This window comes from Tachypleus tridentatus, chromosome 2, assembly GCF_004210375.1.
Source record: "Tachypleus tridentatus isolate NWPU-2018 chromosome 2, ASM421037v1, whole genome shotgun sequence".
NCBI lineage: Eukaryota > Metazoa > Arthropoda > Merostomata > Xiphosura > Limulidae > Tachypleus > Tachypleus tridentatus.
The window spans coordinates 16,591,087-16,614,473 of NC_134826.1; the positions used below are offsets into that span (position 1 = coordinate 16,591,087).

At 36.9% G+C, this 23,387-nt stretch overlaps 1 protein-coding gene across 7 annotated transcripts in view; it reads left to right on the top strand.

Moving 5' to 3' along the window:
- LOC143238701 (SKI family transcriptional corepressor 1 homolog-B-like) overlaps positions 1–23,387 on the top strand; it is a 154,133-nt gene that overhangs the window by 111,389 nt on the left and 19,357 nt on the right. For all 7 annotated transcript variants that reach the window (XM_076479208.1, XM_076479168.1, XM_076479181.1 and 4 more), the window contains exons 2-3: positions 2,324–3,841; positions 22,809–22,848. In XM_076479208.1, the coding sequence (XP_076335323.1) occupies positions 2,390–3,841; positions 22,809–22,848 (1,492 nt within the window). In that variant the 5' untranslated portion in view covers positions 2,324–2,389. The remainder of the gene's footprint in view (positions 1–2,323; positions 3,842–22,808; positions 22,849–23,387) is intronic.

The following is a 23,387-nucleotide window of genomic DNA, read 5'->3' on the forward strand; positions in this document are numbered from 1 at the left end:
TTTAAAAAAAACTATTTTCACAAAGTTACCCAAAGTTCTTCTGGTACTTCTGAAAGGACTTGGTACAAACAGAATGAGCAGTTTTATTATTCATTCACATAGAAAAAAAGTAATATATGGTGGCCTTAATCGGAAAGATAATTTCGTCGAAAATTTTCATTTAAATTGTAAAAAAAAAAAAAAGGAAACGAACAATCACGAAGGAAAACATTTTCTCTTGGAAATTGTTCAATTTTGTTAATTGTCTTTCTTGTTTAGCTGTTTACACGACACCAGAAAAATAATTTTAGAAATGAGGAATCTTTTCAGCGATCGCACAATTTGATTCGACAAACATGTTGTTCTTTTGTTATTTGCCAGGACACTCTTCTAGATTATATTTATAAAAATATTTATATTGAGCGATAGTTACCAAGAGAAAGTTCCCAGCATTTAGTTCACATATAAATACATTAAGAGTTATATATTTCATCGAATTTCAATAAACCATAAAAATGCGTTTCAAAATATCTGCTTGGGCTTCTGTACGACTCGCTGTTGCATGCGATAATGCATGTTTGGATATACTTTGTAAATGGTTAACTTGCCTTTCTCTAAGGTATTAGTTTCATATTGGTTGTCAAATGCAGTACTTTGTGTAATGACTTCACATTAAACTCTTAGTCAAAATGAGTGTTAAACATTGATTTCCAATGAAGCTGTTCTTTGATTTGAAAGAAAAAGTAATTTGTCCAGAAAGAGTGTGTTTTTTTTTAGTGTGTTCTTTTCCAGTGTAGGTAAAATTAATAATTTTTATTCATTTACTAAATTATAGACCAAGATGTTCAACACCTGTAGCGTTTTATTCTTGCTCAATATGTGTGTAATGTTTTGTACTACCTTTTAACTGGTCTTGTACAGATTCCCACTAAGTGAAATGTATTACAACTTTTATTTAGATATATTTATTTCTTTGTTGTTGTTGTCAAGGCTTAACTAAATATTTAACACAAGCACACAAAAAGCTTTGAAATTATTATTTATCTATTTGAAAATTTGCTACAGTTAATACTTTTAGCTTATTTTTATATTTTAACTCATAGTTTATTTGTTTGTTTTAGCACAAATATAAACAACAAGTTCTTTACGCTTGGTCCACGCAGGAGTGGAACACTGTATTTTAGCATTGAGGCACTGAATGAGCAGAAAACTGATTGTTCTCTTCTATTCGATCGTTTCAACACCACTTATATCTGAAAACCTTTATACAGCACCAGTTATGTCTGATAAACTTTGTAAAACACCAGTTATGTCTGAAAACCTTTGTACAAATATATAATTCGTACAATTCGTTTTATATATTCGACTCTATGATTAGAAGGTTGGTTCTTAAAAACATACTTCACTAGTATTTAAAGCCTTATTCCTTATAATACTGAAATCGAGGTTCGATACCCTTGGAGGAAAAAGCGCAGACAGCTATTTGTGTTTAGGAGAAAGCAACAACTCATGATGTTTTTTATGTGTTTTTGAATTTCGCGCAAAGTTACTCGAGGGCTATCTGCGCTAGCCGTCCCTAATTTAGCAGTTTAAGACTAGAGGGAAGGCAGCTAGTCATCACCACCCACCGCCAACTCTTGGGCTACTCTTTTACCAACGAATAGTAGGACTGACCGTCACATTATAATGCCCCCACGGCTGGAAGGGCAAGCATGTTTGGTGCGACCGAGATTCGAACCCGTGACCCTCGGATTACGCCTTAACACACTTGGAACAACTCATGACTTACCAGGCAGCTTTTTTCAGTTCAGTTCTCAGTGTGACAGCAATAAATTAATGGACTTACAATGGGAAACTTCTCGCGGTAAACAGAGCGTAGATGGCGCGCTTGTAGCTTTGCGCTAAAAAACAACAAACACATTTTCTTTGAAAATAACGATCAGCGATTGGATTACGTGTTTGTTACCATGGTATCGTCCTACAAAATAATTTCCAATAATATTTTGATTTACATGCAACTTACCCTCACCAACAATGCATAAAACATATGTACTTATTACTATGGTTCGTATACCATTATTTTTTATTTATTCTTTGCTTACTTAGCAATCCTAAAATACGAAGTAAAAGTGAATCTGTTCAACTTGATTGTGTTATTGACGTGTTAATTACCCAACATACAATTGTAGGAAAAATTGATTCAGCGTTTTCTATTTGCTGTGACAGACCGTCTGCAACGCCCCATTAATTTCTATTGGATGCCATACAGTTTATATAAATATTTTCTAATTCTGAAAGCTATAATATCTGATTTTCCGTTTCTCTTTTTTTTTTTTTCAACCAGGATCCAAGAGCTCCAAAACAGGATCCTCCGACGCCTCCGCCTTCTATTGCACCTAACGGTCCTCAAATGATCATCTCCAAAGCAAACCAGGCTCTAGAAGGAGCTAGAAACAATGAGGTCCGATCTGTTGTATTGTATGGAATACCTATAGTAGCACTAGTTATTGACGGCCAAGAAAGACTTTGTCTGGCCCAGATTTCCAACACCCTCTTGAAAGACTTCAGTTATAACGAAATTCATAATCGACGAGTAGCATTGGGCATCACGTGTGTCCAGTGCACACCTGTCCAACTGGAGTTGTTACGTCGCGCCGGCGCCATGCCGGTGTCGTCTCGTCGCTGCGGAATGATATCGAAACGTGAAGCGGAAAGGTTGTGCAAATCTTTCCTACTAGATATTTCTCCCCCTAAGTTGCCAGATAACTTTGCTTTTGACATCTACCATCAATGTGCGTGGGGCTGCCGAGGAAACTTCGTGCCATCACGCTATAACAGCTCTCGTGCTAAGTGCATTAAATGTGCTTACTGTAGCCTATTTTTCTCCCCCAATAAATTTGTCTTCCACTCGCATCGCTTCTCGGACTCTAAATACGTCCAGCCAGACGCCGCCAATTTTAACTCTTGGCGAAGGCACATCAAGCTAAGTGGGACACCACCAGTTGATGTAGTTCATGCGTGGGAAGACGTGAAAGCCATGTTTAATGGCGGCAGCAGAAAACGTGTGATGGCTTCTTCGACAGCTAGTTCCTCTAGGAACCACGAAACGAAACGTTCGCGTTTTTCTGGTCCTCCCCCTGACAAGCACAACTCTTCACTCAGCCCTCCTATTGATGGTTCCAAATCTCCATATCTACCCGTTGTTCCTTTTCCTAACAAGGGCTACCACGTTCCATCAGCACCCCCATTTGTTACACCTTCACCACCTTTCTACTTCACAGCCGGTAAACCGTTTTCTGCTTCTGACATCAGACAGTGTTTTGCTGAATACATGTGGGCTGGGAAGCAGTCTTTGCCACTACCTTACGGACCTATGTTCTGGCCCCGAGGTTCCGGTACCTCTTCCATGGATTACAGAGAAAATGTTATTGAGAATGGGATGTCGCGCTCTTTACCTTTAAATGCCCAAACTTCTTTCCTTTCTTCAACTTCAGATACAGACATCAGGAAACAACAGTTTGAAGTGGAACCAAGACAAGCTCAGGTAAAAAGTCCAGACAACACCTATCCTCGTACATCAGCATTTCGGCCAGTGAGTAAGACAGGGAATCGACCGTTTCAGATGGAACCACCGCTGTGTGACACCACTGCTGATACAACCACAACTTGTGAAGAAATATCTGACATATATAGGTCTGAGTCACGAGGGTCAGCTTCGTTGGAAGTAGACGTCACAGACATGTCTAGCAACGACGGCGTTTCTGAGTCCAATCTTGATCAACACGAAACCACCATTTCACATGTTACCACAGATGAAGTAACGCCCTCTGATGCCGACACCAGTGTAACTTCAGTTATGGAAGTAAGTCCTCAGAAAGAAAAAGCATGTTTAGCTAGTTTTCGCTTAATATAAAGTTTAAGGCTATTGTTTGCGCATTATAACTATAACAATTAAAATTGTACAGATTAACGAAGCTGTGAAATATGAAATGAACATTAGAATTAGGTGTTACTCCTTCGTAAAGTCTTATGATATTTTACGTTTAAAACTTTACAGTAAGGCTATTGGTATTTTGCTTTAGAAGATCTTATAGAGTTTCACACGTAAAACAATTGTAGATACTTGATTACCTTATTATTTGCCCAATTATTTACTTTATTGACGTGAGTGTTAAATAAAATTTTGATACGTTAATGGTCAATGGTAAACGTTTTCTTGTGAGATCATAATTGGTATATTTGTAAAACCAAGATAAATATTGTTTTCAGCAAATAGCTGTTTCAAGTTACCTAAAAAACACAAACCAAGAAAACAACTAACCTTAAGTAATTCATTCTATTAGGTTTTGTTTATTTGTTTTTTTTTTCAATTTCGCGCAAAGTTACACGAGGGCTCTCTGCGTTAGCTGTCCCTAATTTAGCAGTGTAAGGCCAGAGGGAAGGCAACTAGTCATTGCCACTCAACGGCAACTATTGGGCTACTGTTTTACCAACGAATAGTGGGATTGACGTTAACTTTATAACGCCCCCACGACTGAAAGAGCGAGCACGTTTGGTGTGACGGGGATTCCGCGACCCTCAGATTACGGGTCGAACGCCATGACCACTTGGCCGTGCTGGCCTGTGAAATTCTAGAGGGATGGTCGTGTGTGATATATTTTTCAACTGAAGTAAGCTTCATTTTGTCATGTTTTATTACGCTATAAAATACCTTACTTCACTAAATAAGTTTAACCATCATTCAATACTCTTTTAATTACATTTTCATTAATTCTCGCAACGACTTGCGTGACTGACCACGTGAGCTATTTTATGGTGAAGCTAATTGGTCAGATGTTGCCGGCTACATTATCTTTCAATAATATTATTCTATCAGAATTCCCAGTCTGTACTATATTTTTAGTACGAGAGTGCACGTTACGAAAATGCATACACTTTGATTATTTGTTAGTTTTCTTTTTCTTAGCGCAAGGCTACATGATAGTATAGATGCGCTCTGCACACCATTTGTTTGTTCTGAGACAGCGGTAAGTCTACGGATTTACGGCTCAAAAATCAGGGTTTCTATTTCCTTGCTGAACATAGCAGATAGCCCGATGTGGCTTTGCTATAAAAACACAGACATATACGTACATCACTGGGACTAAAACCTCGGATTTTATCGTAGTAATTTAGTGAACTTATTAGCGGACACGATACCACAAAGTCGACATTTTTAATAAACCTTGTCTTTAATTTTAGTCCTAAATCGTTAATCTGAAATATTAATAACTGAGTGGGGAAAAAAATTAAATAATAAATAATATAAACATTCGTCGAGCTTTACTTTAACTTTTAAACAAACCAGCTTTCGAAATTTTGCATGGTGGATAAGATTAGGATGAATTAGAACTTGGGGCTAGAATATTAGGAAATAATTTTTTTAATTTCTTTTTTTGAGGAAAAAAATTAACTCGATTGGTAGATTCCAACGGTACGAGTAGCAGAGAGTAGTCTCCTTACCCCAAGTGGCGGACTTATACTGCTACAAACCGGGGTTAGATCCCCGTGGTGAGCATAGCACAGGCAGCCCTTTGTGTAGCTTTGTCTTTATCAACAAAACAAAAACATTATTTGCGATAGAATGTCATTAGAGAACCGATTCCCACAAACGTTAATTTAAAATACTGAAAAAAAAATATATATAAGGCGTTCACTGTACTTAGTACTTTCCAAATCTGTATGAAAAATATCAGATTAGCCTTTAGGTCGTAAAAGGAAACGTGATAGTCTTTAAATTATTTTTAATTGGTTTAACAGTGAGGGATAAAATGAATAGAGAGGTATCTTTACAAGTTGTTGTTGTTTACGTTTTTTTCTCCCCATTCTTGAGAAATTCAAAAAAAAAAAGAAAGAAATTTGGGATTAAGTCGAACTCTAATAAACCAGTGGAAAGAATGGATAATATTCCAAAACCTCCTGCTTTACTCTACATCAGGGTTACTGAAGAATAAATAAGTTATCCCTAAACATTTGTTTTGTTCTAGGTTAATGGTTATGAATAATGGACGCATCCCCCAACATACTTGCTTTGTTCTGGATCAGGGTTACTGGTTGATGGATGTCATTCCAAAGACAGGATGTATTCGTCCAGTCTTTTATTTTGATTTAGGCTAAAGCTGTTAATCCTTTGTACTGTACCAGGAATTCCAAAGAACGGACGCTGACCCCGAAAGTAATACCTGAATGAAACAAAGAACAAATTTATACGACAAATGATATACTTTTAATGTGTACTTGTTGTCGTGATAAAAGGAGAATTTAATGTCTCCTCGATGGATACAGCAGACAGCCCAATGTGGCTTTGATATAAGAAAAACGAACAATTTAAATCAATCGGTTTAGCAACTCCACCCAGATGGAACAGCGAGAACTCTGAGGGTTTATAATGCTAAAGTTCAGGGCTCGATTCCTGCAATGGACACTTCATTGTGCAGTTTTGTGCCTGGCAAACAAATAAACCGTCTTTTAAATATATTTTAAAATTAATATCTGGAAAATAACTGTGGTTAAAACACGTTTAATTTGGGTTAAAACCAATTTTGAAATCATGATTTTTTTTTGCCATCATACAACGAAAGCGGCCATAAGTTGCATGGCTTTTTTATTATCAGAAATGCGATCTCTTTGATGCCTTACGTTAGTCCATTTCGTCATAACATTTTTTTTTTAAATGAATACAATGCAAACAAGAGAATAAGGAATGCATCAAAGTGCTTCTAATAAAACATGTTTTCCTGCGCTCCAAATGGGAAGTACTTTTAGCAGTCGATACAAAATTTAGATGTGTGTCCCAAAATATAAGGTAAAATGTTTATTTGCTTAACCGAAGAACGTTATATCCAATTGTAAAGGAATTGAGAACGGACTGCATGCGGGTCTCGTGCGTTATTACGTAAACTCTTCTAACTTGCTGGTTATACCTTGAACAAAATGAATAACAAATAAATTTAAATTACATCAATAACAATGTTTATTTAGGTAGACAAACAGGCTGGTAGATGATTAGACAGTGAAGTTAAAGATAATGGAAACCAAAACTGCGTTTCTTATGTGACTAATCCATCGAGTTTGAGGTATATCATTTTAGTGGCATGTAGGTGTGGCTCGAATAAAACCACAGCAATAAAGTAAACGATTAGTCAGCCACATAACTTTTACGTAGCCATTAGTCGCTAGTGACTATTTCTCCAGTGCACTTATTCTAGTATGATTTCATTTTAAAAGACATAATAATAATAATAATAAAAACTGGTAATAGACTTCGTTGTCTAGATGTAATTATTTCATCGACCGTCTATTCGTTAAATATGACTTTCTGATGACTGGAGTGTGAAATGAAACATTCCCACTTTCTGTCCTGTTTTAATTTACGGTTCTTCACGTGACATTATTAAAGGCAGTCACCCTTCGATTTAATTTCAGGCTACAACGAAAATTTGAAGGTGCAAATATCACGAGGCAAGTAAACATTTTCTACTTGAAACGAGCATGCCCAGTGAATATATTTGACTTTGGTTCGTATTTTGTTAATCACAGAATCAGTGGGCGTGGCGTAGTCTGGTGGTTAGAGACCCCGGTTCGCAGTCTGCAGTGGGCGGGACTGAAATCCGTAACCGACCTTGATCGTCCTTTGAAACGTGAGGGAGTTATAATGTCTTTATTAATCGCACTACTCGTTGGTAGAGAACAGTTCAAGAAATGTCTGTGTTACTGAGTGATGTTGAGTAGCTGTTTTCTTCTCGTAGCTTATCACTCAAAAACTGCGGACAGCTAGCGAAGATAGCTCTCGAGCAACTTTGCACAACACTCAATGTAACAAACACTGGGCCAGATCTGCAGCGTTGATGATAAAGTGTTCTGTTTTGTTTTCAAAGCAGAAACTAGGTTTGGGTGTTTTTAAATTTCAGCAAAGCAATACGAGGGCTATCTGCGCTAACCGTCCCTAATTTAGCAGTGTAAGTCTAGAGGGAAGACAGCTAGTCATCACCATCCACCGCCAATTCTTGGGCTACTCTTTTACCAACAAATAATGGGATTGACCATCATATTATAACGCCCCACAGCTGAAAGAGCGAGCATGTTTGGTATGACGGGGATTCGAATCCGCAACCCTTGGATTACGAGTCGAGTGACTTAACCACCTGGGCATGTCGGGCGCAGAAAATAGGAGTCGAATTGACTTTTTTTGTTGCAAATATCCTAAATGTTTTATTATTATTATTTTAGGTTACTTCTGACATACATCAAGTTATTTTCTGAAATACTTCAAAATATAGGCTTAATAATTAAATATTTTCTGCTAAAATAAATTGACCTAACAGATGACCTCTGTGACCAGTTTTCACGGAAACTGCTACGTTATTGATACGCTACTCAAAGTACTTTTTTTTTCCTTTTAAATTTAGTTAAAGTAACATACGATACTTGTATTAATTTAACACCATTGGAGTTAATATGCAAAAACTTATGCTTTTACTCTGTTTTTTGATTAATAAAGTGTTTATTAAGTAACAGTTAAACCATTATTTATATTAATTTCACACAGTCAACGACTCATTCGTTTGTTCCATTGACACCATTACTGACACAAGTCGATTCCTCTTGTTCTGTAGTTTACACTTTCTACGCTTCTAGGAGATGGCGCTGTAAGCAAGAACGACCACCACAGCAAATAGGGAAGTGTGATAAAATATGTATGGCCTAACGGTTATTGAAAGCTATGTGTGTGCCAAGATTAAAGACAAGGCCAGTCATCATAGAGGTTGGGCAGGTAATACAATATTAATTAAATGGAGTTCTGGAGAAACGTCTCAATTAGGTTGGACCCATTTACGTAGATTCAATAACGTATTATGTTCGGGTGGTGTACCATCTTGTTCTAATCGGACTCGGTACCAGCCTCGGGAGACATAGTTATATCTCTTATTAGGTGACTGTATAATAACACGGATATTATACTTCGCTTTAATGCCTTATTTCTCTGGTGTGCTTTTTACGAGAGGAATTTCTTACATTATTACTAAGAACTATGAATGCCAAAGTCTTATTAAGTTGCTATTTAATAATCCAAGACTTATATTTGGTTTCGACTTCTTTTTCGTTGTTCATTCTTGCGAATGAAATTTTTACATCACTGCTTAAAATTGTGAATGACGTAAGAAAGGTATATTATGAAAGTTGTAACGGAAGATAATCGTTGTGCGTATTACTTTGGTTTAAGCGTAACGGGTGGAAGTTTGTTTTCTTGTTGAGCACAAAGTTGCACAATGTTCTAATTTTACTGATCCTACCAGCAGTAATAAACCCTGATTTTTACCGTCAAGGCTTGCTTCTGCTGTGCTACTGAAGTGGGTGGGCTATGGTTTGTAAAAAGTGTTTATAACACGTTGATAATTCGAATTTTTGAACCACCTAAGAGGAGATGTGGACACGCCAAACGCTTGATTATGTATTAAAGATTTTGACAGTTCATCGATTGGATCAGGAAATTAATAGCAGTTTTATAAAATTGATTAGTAAAAGAAACAAATTCGGTGAAGACTATTGAGTTGATTTTTGTAAGCGCAGCCCTACACAATGGGTTATCTGTGATCTCCTCAAAACGGGTATCGAAACACGGTTTCTTGCGTTTTAAGTCCCAAGACATAATCCTGCGCCACAAGGGTGGGTAATTCGATGAGAAATAGATCAAACTAAAATAACACAGGCTCACTGAAACTAAGTATTGCCAAAGTTTTGTTAAGATGTCATAGAACACATATAATGTCCAGTGAAACTTTAACTGATGTTAAAAGTTTCTTCTCTCTTACATTTTAACATTTTAAATACCTATTTTAAAGTGAACCAGTTTCATTATTAAGTAAAAGAAGTCTTTAACGCTCTGTTTTCGGGTTCATCACCAACTTTTATTTGTACTGGCTGGTTCTGGGTACGAATGTACAAATGTTGGATTCAATTGGGTTAAACAATACGTTAAGTACGTGCACGATACACTTATCATTTATAAAAATGTGTATACGTCTGTCGGAATATCGAAAGCAGATACCCACAGACTAGTCATGTAAACTGGATATATCGTGTGACAATAATCCGAGTCATCTAGGGACAAGCCCCGCTGACATGATCAGGTGGGTAGGTAATAGACTAAAAAGTTGCCGTCTTAAAAATTCTTAGAATGTTATATTAGCGAGTTTTTCAGAGTATTATTATTATATGTGTGCATAATATATCGTAATCAGTACTTTCAATGGTCGGTTAGGAACTCAACAGAGTGTTTTTCTGCGCGTGAGTTATTTGGAAACCTTGTCGATACCTATTATTAACTACTACCGTACTTATTAATATAAATGAAACATTAAAACGGATCTGCTGGAACTTCAAGATGGCGAAATCAAAAAGCATCACAAAGAGAATAAACAAGTTTATTGTTTTACAAGACAAACATTTACTCGAAACAAAACTTTATATTTCATACTTTATATCTGCTACTTTTTATTTTAATTATTTGCTGTTATCAACGAGCGACATCATATATCATATAAATGTTACATCGTGCACGGTCTTTCCCGCATTTCTGTTTTTATATTTCATTCATATATAAAATTAGCAAAAAAGAGCTAGTTTTTGACGTAAGCTTTTAAACTCAGAAAGTTTGGTTTGAATTTCGCGCAAAGCTACACGAGGGCTATCTGCGCTAGCCATCCCTAATTTAGCAGTGTAAGAGGGCAGCTAGTCATTACCACCCACCGCCAACTCTTGGGCTACTCTTTTACTAATGAATAGTGGGATTGACCGTTACGTTATAACGCCCTCACGGCTGAAAGGGCGAGCATGTTTGGTGCGACCGGGATTCGAACCCTCGAACCTCAGATTACGAGTCGAACGCCTTAACCCACCTGGCCATGCCGAACCAACTCAGAATGTTATCTCTTAAACTGAAGTGCACCCTACAGTTATATTTACCTAATATATGGGGCAGGGCTGCGTACCGACGAACTCAAGGTTTGATCCGCGATATCTCGTTCACTATACCCCAAACCTTCAACTGTAGGGTGTTATAACTGCTACAGTCAGTGTCGATATTTGGTAAAGAGTGGCTATGCATAGGCTGTTAAGAACAAGGCTATACAACGGACACTCTGTGCTCTGCCAAACACGGGTATCGAAGCCCAGTTTCTAGCGATCTAATTCCGCATACATACTGCTTTGATACTGAGTGAGGGTCAATGTTGTTGCGTAAGTTTACCATTTAGTGTATGCATATTAGACCCATTAATACGTATTAATAAAAACTCTACTTGCTGTCATATCGATCTATACATATATATAACTCTTACTTGAGACGAAATGCAGAATATATTCTTTCAGTTTTGATGAAGATATCAGAAGCTTCTATGTGAGAATAAACACAAAAGTATCGACTTCAATTCCAATCGTTCTTGTTGTTGACTATACCGACTTGTCACCAACATGACTCATACAATATCAAAGAAGAGCTGGAACAAATAAAATGTGTGTTTACAGATATATCTAATCTGTAATGCATTACGTACGTGTGGAGCCAATGTGTAATGTTTTTTTAAAAAAAACTCCTGGAGTAAAATAGAAAATAATTAATAATCTTGATAGATACTCGGCAGGGAAGAAGTCAAAACATGAACATGCATTGTGTAAAACGAACGGGGGGTCCCTGGGGTGAGGGCACATGGTCGGTATGTATTATTTTTCACACGAAAGAAATCGAATCTGAAAGAAGTGATATTCCTCTAAGTAATACAAAACGCCTGTTCTTTCATACCTGGAGCGTTTTTAATTCAAACACGTTGTTTGTCCATTACTCCCTCGAGACGTGAATTGGGCTTCCAACAACCTGATTACAACTTGTAAGTTTCAGCTTTACCCGCGGATCCCTCGCGCCTTGCGCGCGTTCATTGAATTCTTAAATAAATATTAATAGAAGAGACACATTTAAATGAAGGCGGCTTGTTACCTCACGAAGCACTAAGAACCTGATTACTGATTGCATACCTGTGCGCGTCCTGACGTAGCAAACGCGCTGGGTGTTTGCTTTCAAGCGCTGAAATTTCCACGGTTCCCAAAGGACTAACTTTAAATAAAGGGTATAGAGTGAAAAGTTTCATCAGATACTTTAATTTGTGTAGTTTTAGAAAAGACGTTCATGACTGTGACTTTGTCACTCTAGATCTTAAACAACAACCATTTCAAGAGTTTTTTTTTGTTTTTTTTTTTAGTTTTCTCGGCTGTAACTGAATACATTTCCACTGGAATGCCGTAACGATGTTTAAACACCTCCAAATTTAGTCTTTGAAGCTCGACTAAGCGTGTGTAATTCAAGCTGCACTACATCCAGGCTTTTATTTTCCAGGGGAATTACCAGACTTCAACAAAGAACCGTCCTCCGAACTTCACAGAGCCAGATAATGGAAACCGAGTCTCATATCTGTAGTGTCTTGTATGACATATATACATGCACCACTGTCTGAACTTTGTCCGCCAACCCCCTTGGGTTTCAGTTTGCAATCGCAGGCCCAGTTGTCTAACTAAGATGACTTTATAGAATACGTTATATATTTATTCCAAAAAAAAAAAAAAGACATTCTTATACCTTTATAAGAGTTAATCAAAACAAGAAGAGATAATGTTTTTCTATCTTTAAAACATATATATATATAGGCTATAAAATACATATTTAAATTCATAATTAGCAATTCGAAAGACAGTATTTGATGAATTTGATTGAAAAAAAAAAACCATGTTGAATAAACTTACGTTTACATCTGTTTTACAAACATTAAATAGGCCCAGCATGGCCAGGTGGATTAGGGACTCGACTCGTAATCTGAGGGTCGCGGGATGAAATCCCGGTCTCACCACACATGCTCGCCCTTTCAGCCGTGGGGGCGTTATATAGTGACGGTCAATCCCACTATTCGTTGGCAAAAGAGTAGCCCAAGAGCTGGTGGCGGGTGGTGATGACTAGCTCCCTTCCCTCTAGCCTTACACTACTAAATTAGAGACGGCTATCGCAGATAGCTCTCGGATAGCTTTGCGCGAAATTCAAACCAAACATTAAATTGTTTTGTTTGTATGTCATTGCTGTCTTGAAGATAGGTGCTCATCTAAGGCCCGGCATGGGCAAGCGTGTTAAGGCGTGCGACTCGTAATCTGAGGGTCGCGGGTTCGCATCCCCGTCGCGCCAAACATGCTCGCCCCTTCAGCCGTTGGGGCATTATAAAGTGACGGTCAATCCCACTATTAGTTGGTAAAAGAGTAGCCCAAGAGTTGGTGGTGGGTGGTGATGACTAGCTGCCTTCCCTCTAGCCTTACACTACTAAATTAGAGACGACTATCGCAGATAGCCCTCGAATAGCTGTGTGCGAAATTCAAAAACAAACAAACAAAAAACGGGTGCTCATCTTTACTTGAACTAACTAACTTTCTTGACCCAGTAAATAAGTTAGTTGTAATATTTTCTAGCCACAGATTGCTCAAATAGCATGAGATTTCCAAAATTTCACTTTAGATTTTATGACACTACCCCCTTTTAGAGTATGTAGTTAAAAGTCATCCAAAGCACTGGATATCTTACAGGTTTACTTGCTGGTTGTTTGAAAATTATTTTTACCTCATATGAAATGATAGCATACATTTAACGAACCAACATTTGAAACGCGTGGAAAGGGAAGAAGTGCACAGCTAAACAAATAGTCTATGTAATAAGCCACACCCACAGAATACACGTATTACCAAAGACTTCTCGCATGCGTCAAGGCTTTGTAAGTACGCACTCGGATATTGATGTAAACTAATGAGTGAAACAATATACAAACTAATACATTTGAGCGAGGTTTCTATGCACATATACCGTCAGGAGATAGTAAACAATTGAATCTTTAGGTTTCAATCATTTCCTGTTGGTATTTCTATTAAAACATCTGGTCAATGACAATGTTTATTTTTTGTTAAAGCGTACAGATGGCATAAATACTATTCTATACTTGATTAGAGCTACTGGCTTCAACGTCAGATCCAGCGTAACTTCCTATTTTGATTAATAATTACAAGTATAGTGTACCTGTAATATGAACTTTTATGATTAGTTGAACTTTCAACTCGATTCTTTTAGAAGTTTTTTTTTTTATCTGTGGAAATAAATATGATGTACACATGCGACGATATTCAAATAGACAATAACATCAGACTAGACTCTAGTCACTAGAGGGAGCCACTGCAATATTTGCTCTTGTCGTATTCGGTTCACAATCAAGACCGGCTCTCTCATACATATAAAGAGCTCTTTTGTTTCATTGTTTCTTTCTTGGTTAAAACAGGTTTACGTTAAAAGGAAAAGCCACTGAAACAAATTGCTTAGCCCCTAACGCACAATGCAGACAAGTACTTAGTATTAACTTAGTATATGATTTTGAAAGGGCATTTACTTAGAATTATAATCATATTTCAGTGTATTAAAAAAAAACAAAAAACTTACAGAATCGCCAGAAAAACAAATCAGTTGCCGGTAAGAATAATGTACCCTAACGAATACTTTATCTAATAAACAACAAGAAGAGTTAGTTAGTTATTTTGAATTTCGCGTAAAGCTGCTCGAGGGTTATCTGCTCCAGCCGTCTCTGATTTAGCAGTGTAAGGGAAGGGAGCTAGTCATCACCACCCACCGCCAACTCTCGGGCTCCTTTGCCAATGAATAGTGGGATTGACCGTCATATTATACGCCTGCATGTCTGAAAGGGTAAGCATGTTTGGGGCGACTGGGATTTGAACCCGCAACCCTCGGATTAGGAGTCGAGTACCTTAACCACCTGACCATGCCGGGCCCTGTTTGGGATACTAAAAAAAAGAAAATGTAATTAGTGATAACGTGTGGTACTCGCAACGAAGATAATTTTAAAATTGAAAATATAGACAAATATAAAGGATATTTATTTATTACAATGTCCAAAGATAATACGGAAATTTTACACTTTCGTTCTGTATGTATTTAAACCGAAAATAATGTCGCTTCCCATGGAGATCACAGGGAAGATATAACACTTCAGATTTTTCTTCATCATTGTCTGTTTCATTTCCATTTTTCGTTTCAAGACAAAAGAGGTTACCGGCTTATTAAATATTCCATTTTCAAAACTCCAAATAGGTTTCAGTAAAAGTTTCTGTTATTTTTATATTGTAAAATTAGTTGGACGTAATGCAGTCTATCTATATGTAGGTAAAATAGAAAAGCAAAAAGATGAAAAAAAAAATTCTCTCCAATAAACCACACCCACAGTGCGCACCTGGGAAGACAGTTACGCTAATGAAAACATAAAAAAAAATTAAATACATAAATAAAACAGGTTATTACAGCCGTGCCACCAAAGGTGATACGTAATACATATCCAGTGAAGTTGTTGGCCAGCCCCAATAACGGTTAGTTTGTTTGTCGTTAAGTTCGAGGTTACACGGGTATCGAAACCTTGTTAAGAGTGTTATAGGCCCACAGAATTACCACTGAACCACTGGAAACCCTCGTAATGGTTGATTATCTTTATTGACAGGCTGATAATTTTGACATGCTTACGTTAGAAATTATTACCATAATAGAAAAAACGAAAAATTAAATTTTCATTCAGAATTCCGAAAAATAACAATAACGGACTTCAATTCCAATGATAAACTGCTGTTTCGTGGCTCTCTTGTCAAGAATATAAGAATTCTAATTTACGTCTCAGTATGCTGCCCATGCAGGACATTAACAATTATGGGTCTTGAATATCAAAGACAGAAGACACTCATCCCATCTGTGTGGATTGATTGCAGTAACCTGTATTCGCGAGGTTTATTTGTGTTCTTCTTGTAGGGTATTGACCACTACGGGTCTGGAAAGCCCATTTCAGGAGATACTCATTCCATCTCAGTTGTCCAGTTGAAGTTACCTTTTTTCTTTATTTTTTATGTTATTATGTTTCAGTAAGAGTTTGTTTATTTGTTTGAATTTCGCGCAAAGCTACACGAAGGCTATCTGCGCTAGCCGTCCCTAATTTAGCAGTGTAAGATTAGAAGTAAGGTAGCTATTCATCACCACCCACCGCCAACTCTTGGGCTACTTTTTTTAATCAACGAATAGTGGAATGTACTGTCACATTATAGCGTACCTACGGCTGAAAGGACAAGCATGTTTGGTATGAGGGGGTTTCGAACCTTCGTCCCTCAGATTACGAGTCTACCTTTTCTCTTCTCACGTCTAGCTGCAGACAGTGAATGGTAGTTTGGGATGTGAACCATATGTAGTAGAGGTTAATAAATGTACACATTTGTTAGTTTAAGATTATAATATTAGCTTATTCACTTCTCGTCTGTAAGAACAGACTGTTGAGCAGTATTCTACATGGAACAGTTTTTTGATTTCTCAGCGTACATTTTACACACAATAAACATATATAAATTACTAAATTCCACTACCTTATGCAAAACTAAATTGGACTGGGTTGACCTCGTTGTTAGCTTGCTTGTATCATCACTCCTAAAGCTCATGGCTCCCAGCTTGTTATCGCAAAAATATTATAAGAGTGACAGTAATATTGTACTAGTCGGTCTGATAAGAACAGCCTGAAAAGTGGCGGTGAATACTATTTACTAAGCTCCCTTAAAAATTCCATTTAATCTCTCAGCTCAAAATTCGACACGACGACGCGCAGATAGCCCTCTGGTGTAATGTAACGTAATTATACATATAAAAAATTCGTTATATATTCTACAGTTTCATTATAGTTGTTTAAAGTACTCGATAAAACGTCTAGAAATGGGTTTATAAAACAAAGCTGTATTTTTTACACAGCACATACGGAAATACATGAATGTTAGTTATAGTAACTATAAAATAAGTTAGAAAAAAAAAAAAGACAAAGTTTCCAAGAAATGTGTTTTTATCTCGTGATATATCATTGTGACAAATTAACGTACGACCAGCGTATACACTTAAGTGATATTAACTCATTACGTGTGTAATTTATTCGGTCTGAAACCTTGTTACATTAGACATGCCTAACTACATATAGCATTTAACTGACGGTTCGTGACATTTAAACTTATACTAACGGTATGCAAACCTTTGCTGTACTTAGTTATCTTTGGATCACTGTTTTCAGGTTCCTTGTTATGATTAATATATGAATATTATTCTATATAATTATTATTGTTCTAGACTCCTTTTTAACTGATAAAAAAAAGGTTCTACATAGTTCCATAAAAGAACAACTAATCAAAAATTTATGACAGAGTTTGACGTAACAATCACCATTGTTAACTATGTAGTTAGTTCTATCATAAACCGAAACAATGATGATCTTGTTGAAGAAATTTGAAAAGTATTATTTCTCTCTTTTAGTGGAACAAATTAACTAAATATGAATCAAGAAACACACAAACGTCCTGTAATTAATTGTGTTAAAGCAAGAACAACTAATTCAGATAATTATCGCGTTCTCGCATTTTCATCTTAACGCAGGGTAACAAATAGATTGCCTTTTTCAGACCGTATGAACGAATCTCCTTATAATTCTAAAGTCAACGTTAAAGTATGTTGGAAAAAAGAGAACAGAACCTACAATGTTGTGCTTAACGTTGCTGTAGTCAGTTTCATCTATAAAAATCTACTCGCTTTGTTAGACTCTTCATTTCATTTTACGATTTCGCGAATTTCGGCTTAAGATCTGAATGGGTAATTGAAACGTTTGTTTTGTTTTTGAATTTCGCACAAAGCTACTCGAGGGCTATCTGCGCTAGCCGTCCCTAAGTTGGCAGTGTAAGACTAGAGGGAAGGCAGCTAGTCATCACCACCCACCGCCAACTCTTGGGCTACTCCTTGACCAACGAATAGCGGAAGTGGCTGTTACATTATAACGCCCTCACGGCTGGGAGGGCGAGCATGTTTGGCGCGACGGGGATGCGAACCCACGACCCTCAGATTACGAGTCGCACGCCTTAACACGCTTGGCCATGCCGGGCCCTGTAATTGAAACGATATAGTTACTTCCTACAAAACTAAGTTGTTTACGACTATGTATACCTGCCAGATATATGATTTCAGTGATATATATATATCTTTATATCGTTGGTTTATTTGTTTGAAATTGGCCACAAAGTTATAAGATGGACTGACTGTGCTCTGTCCCTTCATCTCCTACGGGTATCAAAATCCAATTTCGGGCGTTCTAGCTTTGTAGACATACTGCTGTACCACAGTGTAAACCTTTCACGGGCCATTCATTGATCAGATTTACTCTGTCGAATGTATCCTATAACTGGGTTATTTTGATCAACATAGAAACTGTAGTAAAAGAACGAAATTCAGATCAGAGTTTCGCGTTTTCTTTTTGTCTGCTTGTTCAAAAAAAAAGTAGTTTAGGAGAAATACTATGATGGAAGATGAAATACTGTGATGGAAGATGAAATACTATGATGGAAGATGAAATACTGTGATGGAAGATGAAATACTATGATGGAAGATGAAATACTGTGATGGAAGATGAAATACTGTGATGGAAGATGAAATACTATGATGGAAGATGAAATACTGTGATGGAAGATGAAATACTATGATGGAAGATGAAATACCGTGATGAAAGATGAAATACTATGATAGAAGATGAAATACTGTGATGGAAGATGAAATACTATGATGGAAGATGAAATACTGTGATGGAAGATGAAATACTATGATGGAAGATGAAATACTGTGATGGAAGATGAAATACTATGATGGAAGATGAAATACTGTGATGGAAGATGAAATACTGTGATGGAAGATGAAATACTGTGATGGAAGATGAAATACTGTGATGGAAGATGAAATACTGTGATGGAAGATGAAATACTATGATGGAAGATGAAATACTATGATGGAAGATGAAATACTATGATGGAAGATGAAATACTGTGATGGAAGATGAAATACTGTGATGGAAGATGAAATACTATGATGGAAGATGAAATACTGTGATGGAAGATGAAATACTATGATGGAAGATGAAATACTAAATACTATGATGGAAGATGAAATACCGTGATGGAAGATGAAATACTGTGATGGAAGATGAAATACTGTGATAGAAGATGAAATACTATGATGGAAGATGAAATACTGTGATGGAAGATGAAATACTATGATGGAAGATGAAATACTGTGATGGAAGATGAAATACTATGATGGAAGATGAAATACTATGATGGAAGATGAAATACTATGATGGAAGATGAAATACTATGATGGAAGATGAAATACTGTGATGGAAGATGAAATACTATGATGGAAGATGAAATACTGTGATGGAAGATGAAATACTATGATGGAAGATGAAATACTGTGATGGAAGATGAAATACTGTGATGGAAGATGAAATACTGTGATGGAAGATGAAATACTATGATGGAAGATGAAATACTGTGATGGAAGATGAAATACTATGATGGAAGATGAAATACTGTGATGGAAGATGAAATACTATGATGGAAGATGAAATACTATGATGGAAGATGAAATACTGTGATGGAAGATGAAATACTATGATGGAAGATGAAATACTGTGATGGAAGATGAAATACTATGATGGAAGATGAAATACTGTGATGGAAGATGAAATACTATGATGGAAGATGAAATACTGTGATGGAAGATGAAATACTATGATGGAAGATGAAATACTGTGATGGAAGATGAAATACTATGATGGAAGATGAAATACTGTGATGGAAGATGAAATACTGTGATGAAAGATGAAATACTATGATGGAAGATGAAATACTGTGATGGAAGATGAAATACTATGATGGAAGATGAAATACTGTGATGGAAGATGAAATACTATGATGGAAGATGAAATACAATGATGGAAGATGAAATACTATGATGGAAGATGAAATACTGTGATGGAAGATGAAATACTATGATGGAAGATGAAATACTGTGATGGAAGATGAAATACTATGATGGAAGATGAAATACTGTGATGGAAGATGAAATACTATGATGGGAGATGAAATACCGTGATGAAAGATGAAATACTATGATAGAAGATGAAATACTGTGACGGAAGATGAAATACTATGATGGAAGATGAAATACTGTGATGGAAGATGAAATACTGTGATGGAAGATGAAATACTGTGATGGAATTAATATCAAAACAAACGTACGCTTTTAAGAGCGAAGCTGTGGCCCGGCCTGGTGGGTTAAGGCGTTCGACTCGCGCGAGTTCGCATGCCGGTCGCGCCAAACACACTCGCCCTTTCAGAACTGGGGGTGTTATAAGGTGACGGTCAAACCCAACTATTCGTTGATGAAAGAGTAGCCCAAGAGTTGGCAGTAGGTGGTGATGACTAACTGCCTTCCCTCTGTAGTCTTACACTGCAAAATTAGGGACGGCAAACGCAGATAGCCCTCGTGTAGCTATGCGCGAAACTCAAAGACAATTAACAGCAAAGCTGTGTTAACTACGGAAACGTGAATATCTATATTTTTCTTGTGCCAATTGCTCTTATTTCGTGAATATTTATAAATAAATAATAATAATTAGATATTACGTTAGAACTTTGTCAGGTTATTTTTGTGTATAAGTAGTATATAAAAATAATTATTTTGGGATTTTAGAAGCTAGTTTAAATTCTAATTGAATAAAAAGATGTACACTTTACTTACAGCTAAGACTAATTCGGAATATTTTATCCATCAGATTTAAGCCTAAACTCTTATAAAACATGATATTTTTAAAGATAGTGCACATAATATGGAAGTCCCTCGCTGGTTAAGCCTACGAATTTACAACGCTAAAATCAGGGGTTCGATTCCCCTCGGTGGAGTCAGAAAATAGCCCGATGTGGCTTTGCAATACGAAAAAAAACACACCAAAACACATAACATGGAAAATGACCCATCGAGTAATCTGAGTTGTTGAGAGCGGAACATGCACGCAAAAACAATACACATTAAGTCATCAAGTGCATTTTATTTGCTGGATTGAGTCTTAACTTGAGGGTTTATATATAATTTAGTGACTCATAAACAACATTGTTGTAAGTGGTAAGAAACCTCTTCCGTTATAGGCGAATATTACATTAAAACAAATATTAACAGACAATATGTTTGCGTGTTTACACGTGTGCTGAGAAACACAAAGTCATAAACTATTAACTGAAACTGACTACAAACATGAAAAACACATTACAGATATGTATCTGTTTATTATCTTCGTCATTCAAAGTTTGATCCAAATGGCACAGCGACAAATCTGCAGACTTGTCACGCTAAAAACCTGATTTCGATACACGTGATGGGTTAACGTTTGTTTATTAGAATTTAGTGTAAAGTTACACGAGGGCTATCTGCGCTAGCTGTCCCTAATTTAGCAATGTAAGACTAGAGGGAAGGCAGCTAGTCATCACCATCCACCGCCAACTCCTGCGCTACTCTTTTACCAACGAACAGTGGGAATAACTGTTAGCTTATAGCCCCCCCCCCCCACGGCTGAAAGGGCGAGCATGTTTGGTGCAACGGGGATTCGAACCTGCGACCCTTAGATTACTAGTCGAACGCCTTACCTCACCTGGCCATGTCGGGTCGATGGGTTAATAGTCCATTGTGTAGTTTTGTGGTTAACAACAAAGAATATTTGTATTTTATTTGTGATATATTTTTAATGCACTTTTTGAGCTCAGTCGGATCCTTTTTTCTCTCTCTAACGATTTTTCTTTCTTGCGTTGGTGCTTTGTGAAACTTTGAGTCTTGTTGCAACAAAAAATATCGGAGCTTAGGCTACTTGAAGTGTATCAGAATCGAAAGTGGCTCAGTCGTCGGCGGCCCATCTGCGAGTTCGACGAAAACAGTCGCGTCGGCTTTATGGGTGCGTTTTAAGGGTGACAATTAAGTCTCGCTACTTGGTCATACGAGAGTAAGTAATGGGCGCTAACTGTCTTCTTTCTAGTTTATCAGTTCAAAATTAAGGGCCTGACATGACCAGGTGGTTCGGGTACTCACTGGTAATTTGAGGGTCGCAGGTTCGAGTCTCCATCACACTAAACATACTCGTGGGAGCTTTATGATGTGACGGTCAATCCAACTACTCCTTAGTAAAAGAGGAGCCCAAGAATTGGCGGTGGGTAGTGATAACTAGCTGCCTTCCCTCTAGTGTTAAGCTGCTAAATTATGGACGACTAGCCCAGATAGCTATCGAGTAGCTTTGCACGAAATTGAAAATAAACAAACATTAAAATTTGGACGGCTCGCCTAGATAGCGGCCTAGCATGGCCTGTTGGATAGGGCTGTCTTATCTGCACGTCACGGATTCGAATCCCTGTCACACCGAACATGCTTGATACTCGTTCATTCATCCGCAGAGACGTTATAACGTGGTGATTAATCCCACTATTCGTTGGTAAAAGATTAGCCCAAGTATTGGCGGTTGGTGGTGTTGACTAGCTGCTTTCCTTTTCGTCTGTCGCTACTAAAATAAAACGGCTAACGTAGATAGTCCTCGTATATCTTTGCGCGAAATTTGAAACCTGCCAAATCAGCTGGCATATAGCATTTTAAAAACGAATTTTGAGAAATATTTTGTACACTTAGAAGTCGATGTTATAGGTATAACATGAAGCACATATTTCATTAAACTGATTCAAACGTAAAGTATATAAAAATATGACTTGTATTTTAGTTGTTAAATGTTTGAGGTCCTACTAATGGCTCTGTTTTTTGTTGTTTTTTCGGTTTCCTTCAGGGAAAGAAGAAATATTCACCAACGTCGTTGTTTGATATTGGTACGTATCTATATGAACGAAATTAAGAAAAGGTCAAAAACATAATTTTGTATTTTTGTTTCCAAACTCCAAGAAAACTTAAATATGGTTTGTTAGTTCAGTAGAGTTGTTAAGTGAGATGAATATTTATTTAATGAAGGAAGAATATTCTAGTTGCCTGAGTGTTTTCAATATGCCGATTTCCACACTGCAGGATCTGCTTCAATGTCTTAAAGGTTCAGTGGGCTGAACGTATTCGCTTAATAAGAAGAAAACGATTAAATTACACTGAAATCCTTTACAAAATAATCGCTTGAAGGAACAAATAACGATTCGGTGCCCTGTAGAATTATTCACACTTATTTTTACTGACATGTTTTTTTTTTTTTTTTGAGGAGAATATACTATGTCACTTTCTGTCTTAAAAATTAAGGAAGAGATACTATGTCACATCCTCTCTTAAGAGTTAGGAGGGAGATACTATGTCACTTTCTGTCTTAAAAATTAAGGAAGAGATATTATGTCACTTTCTGTCTTAAGAATTAGGAGGGAGATACTAT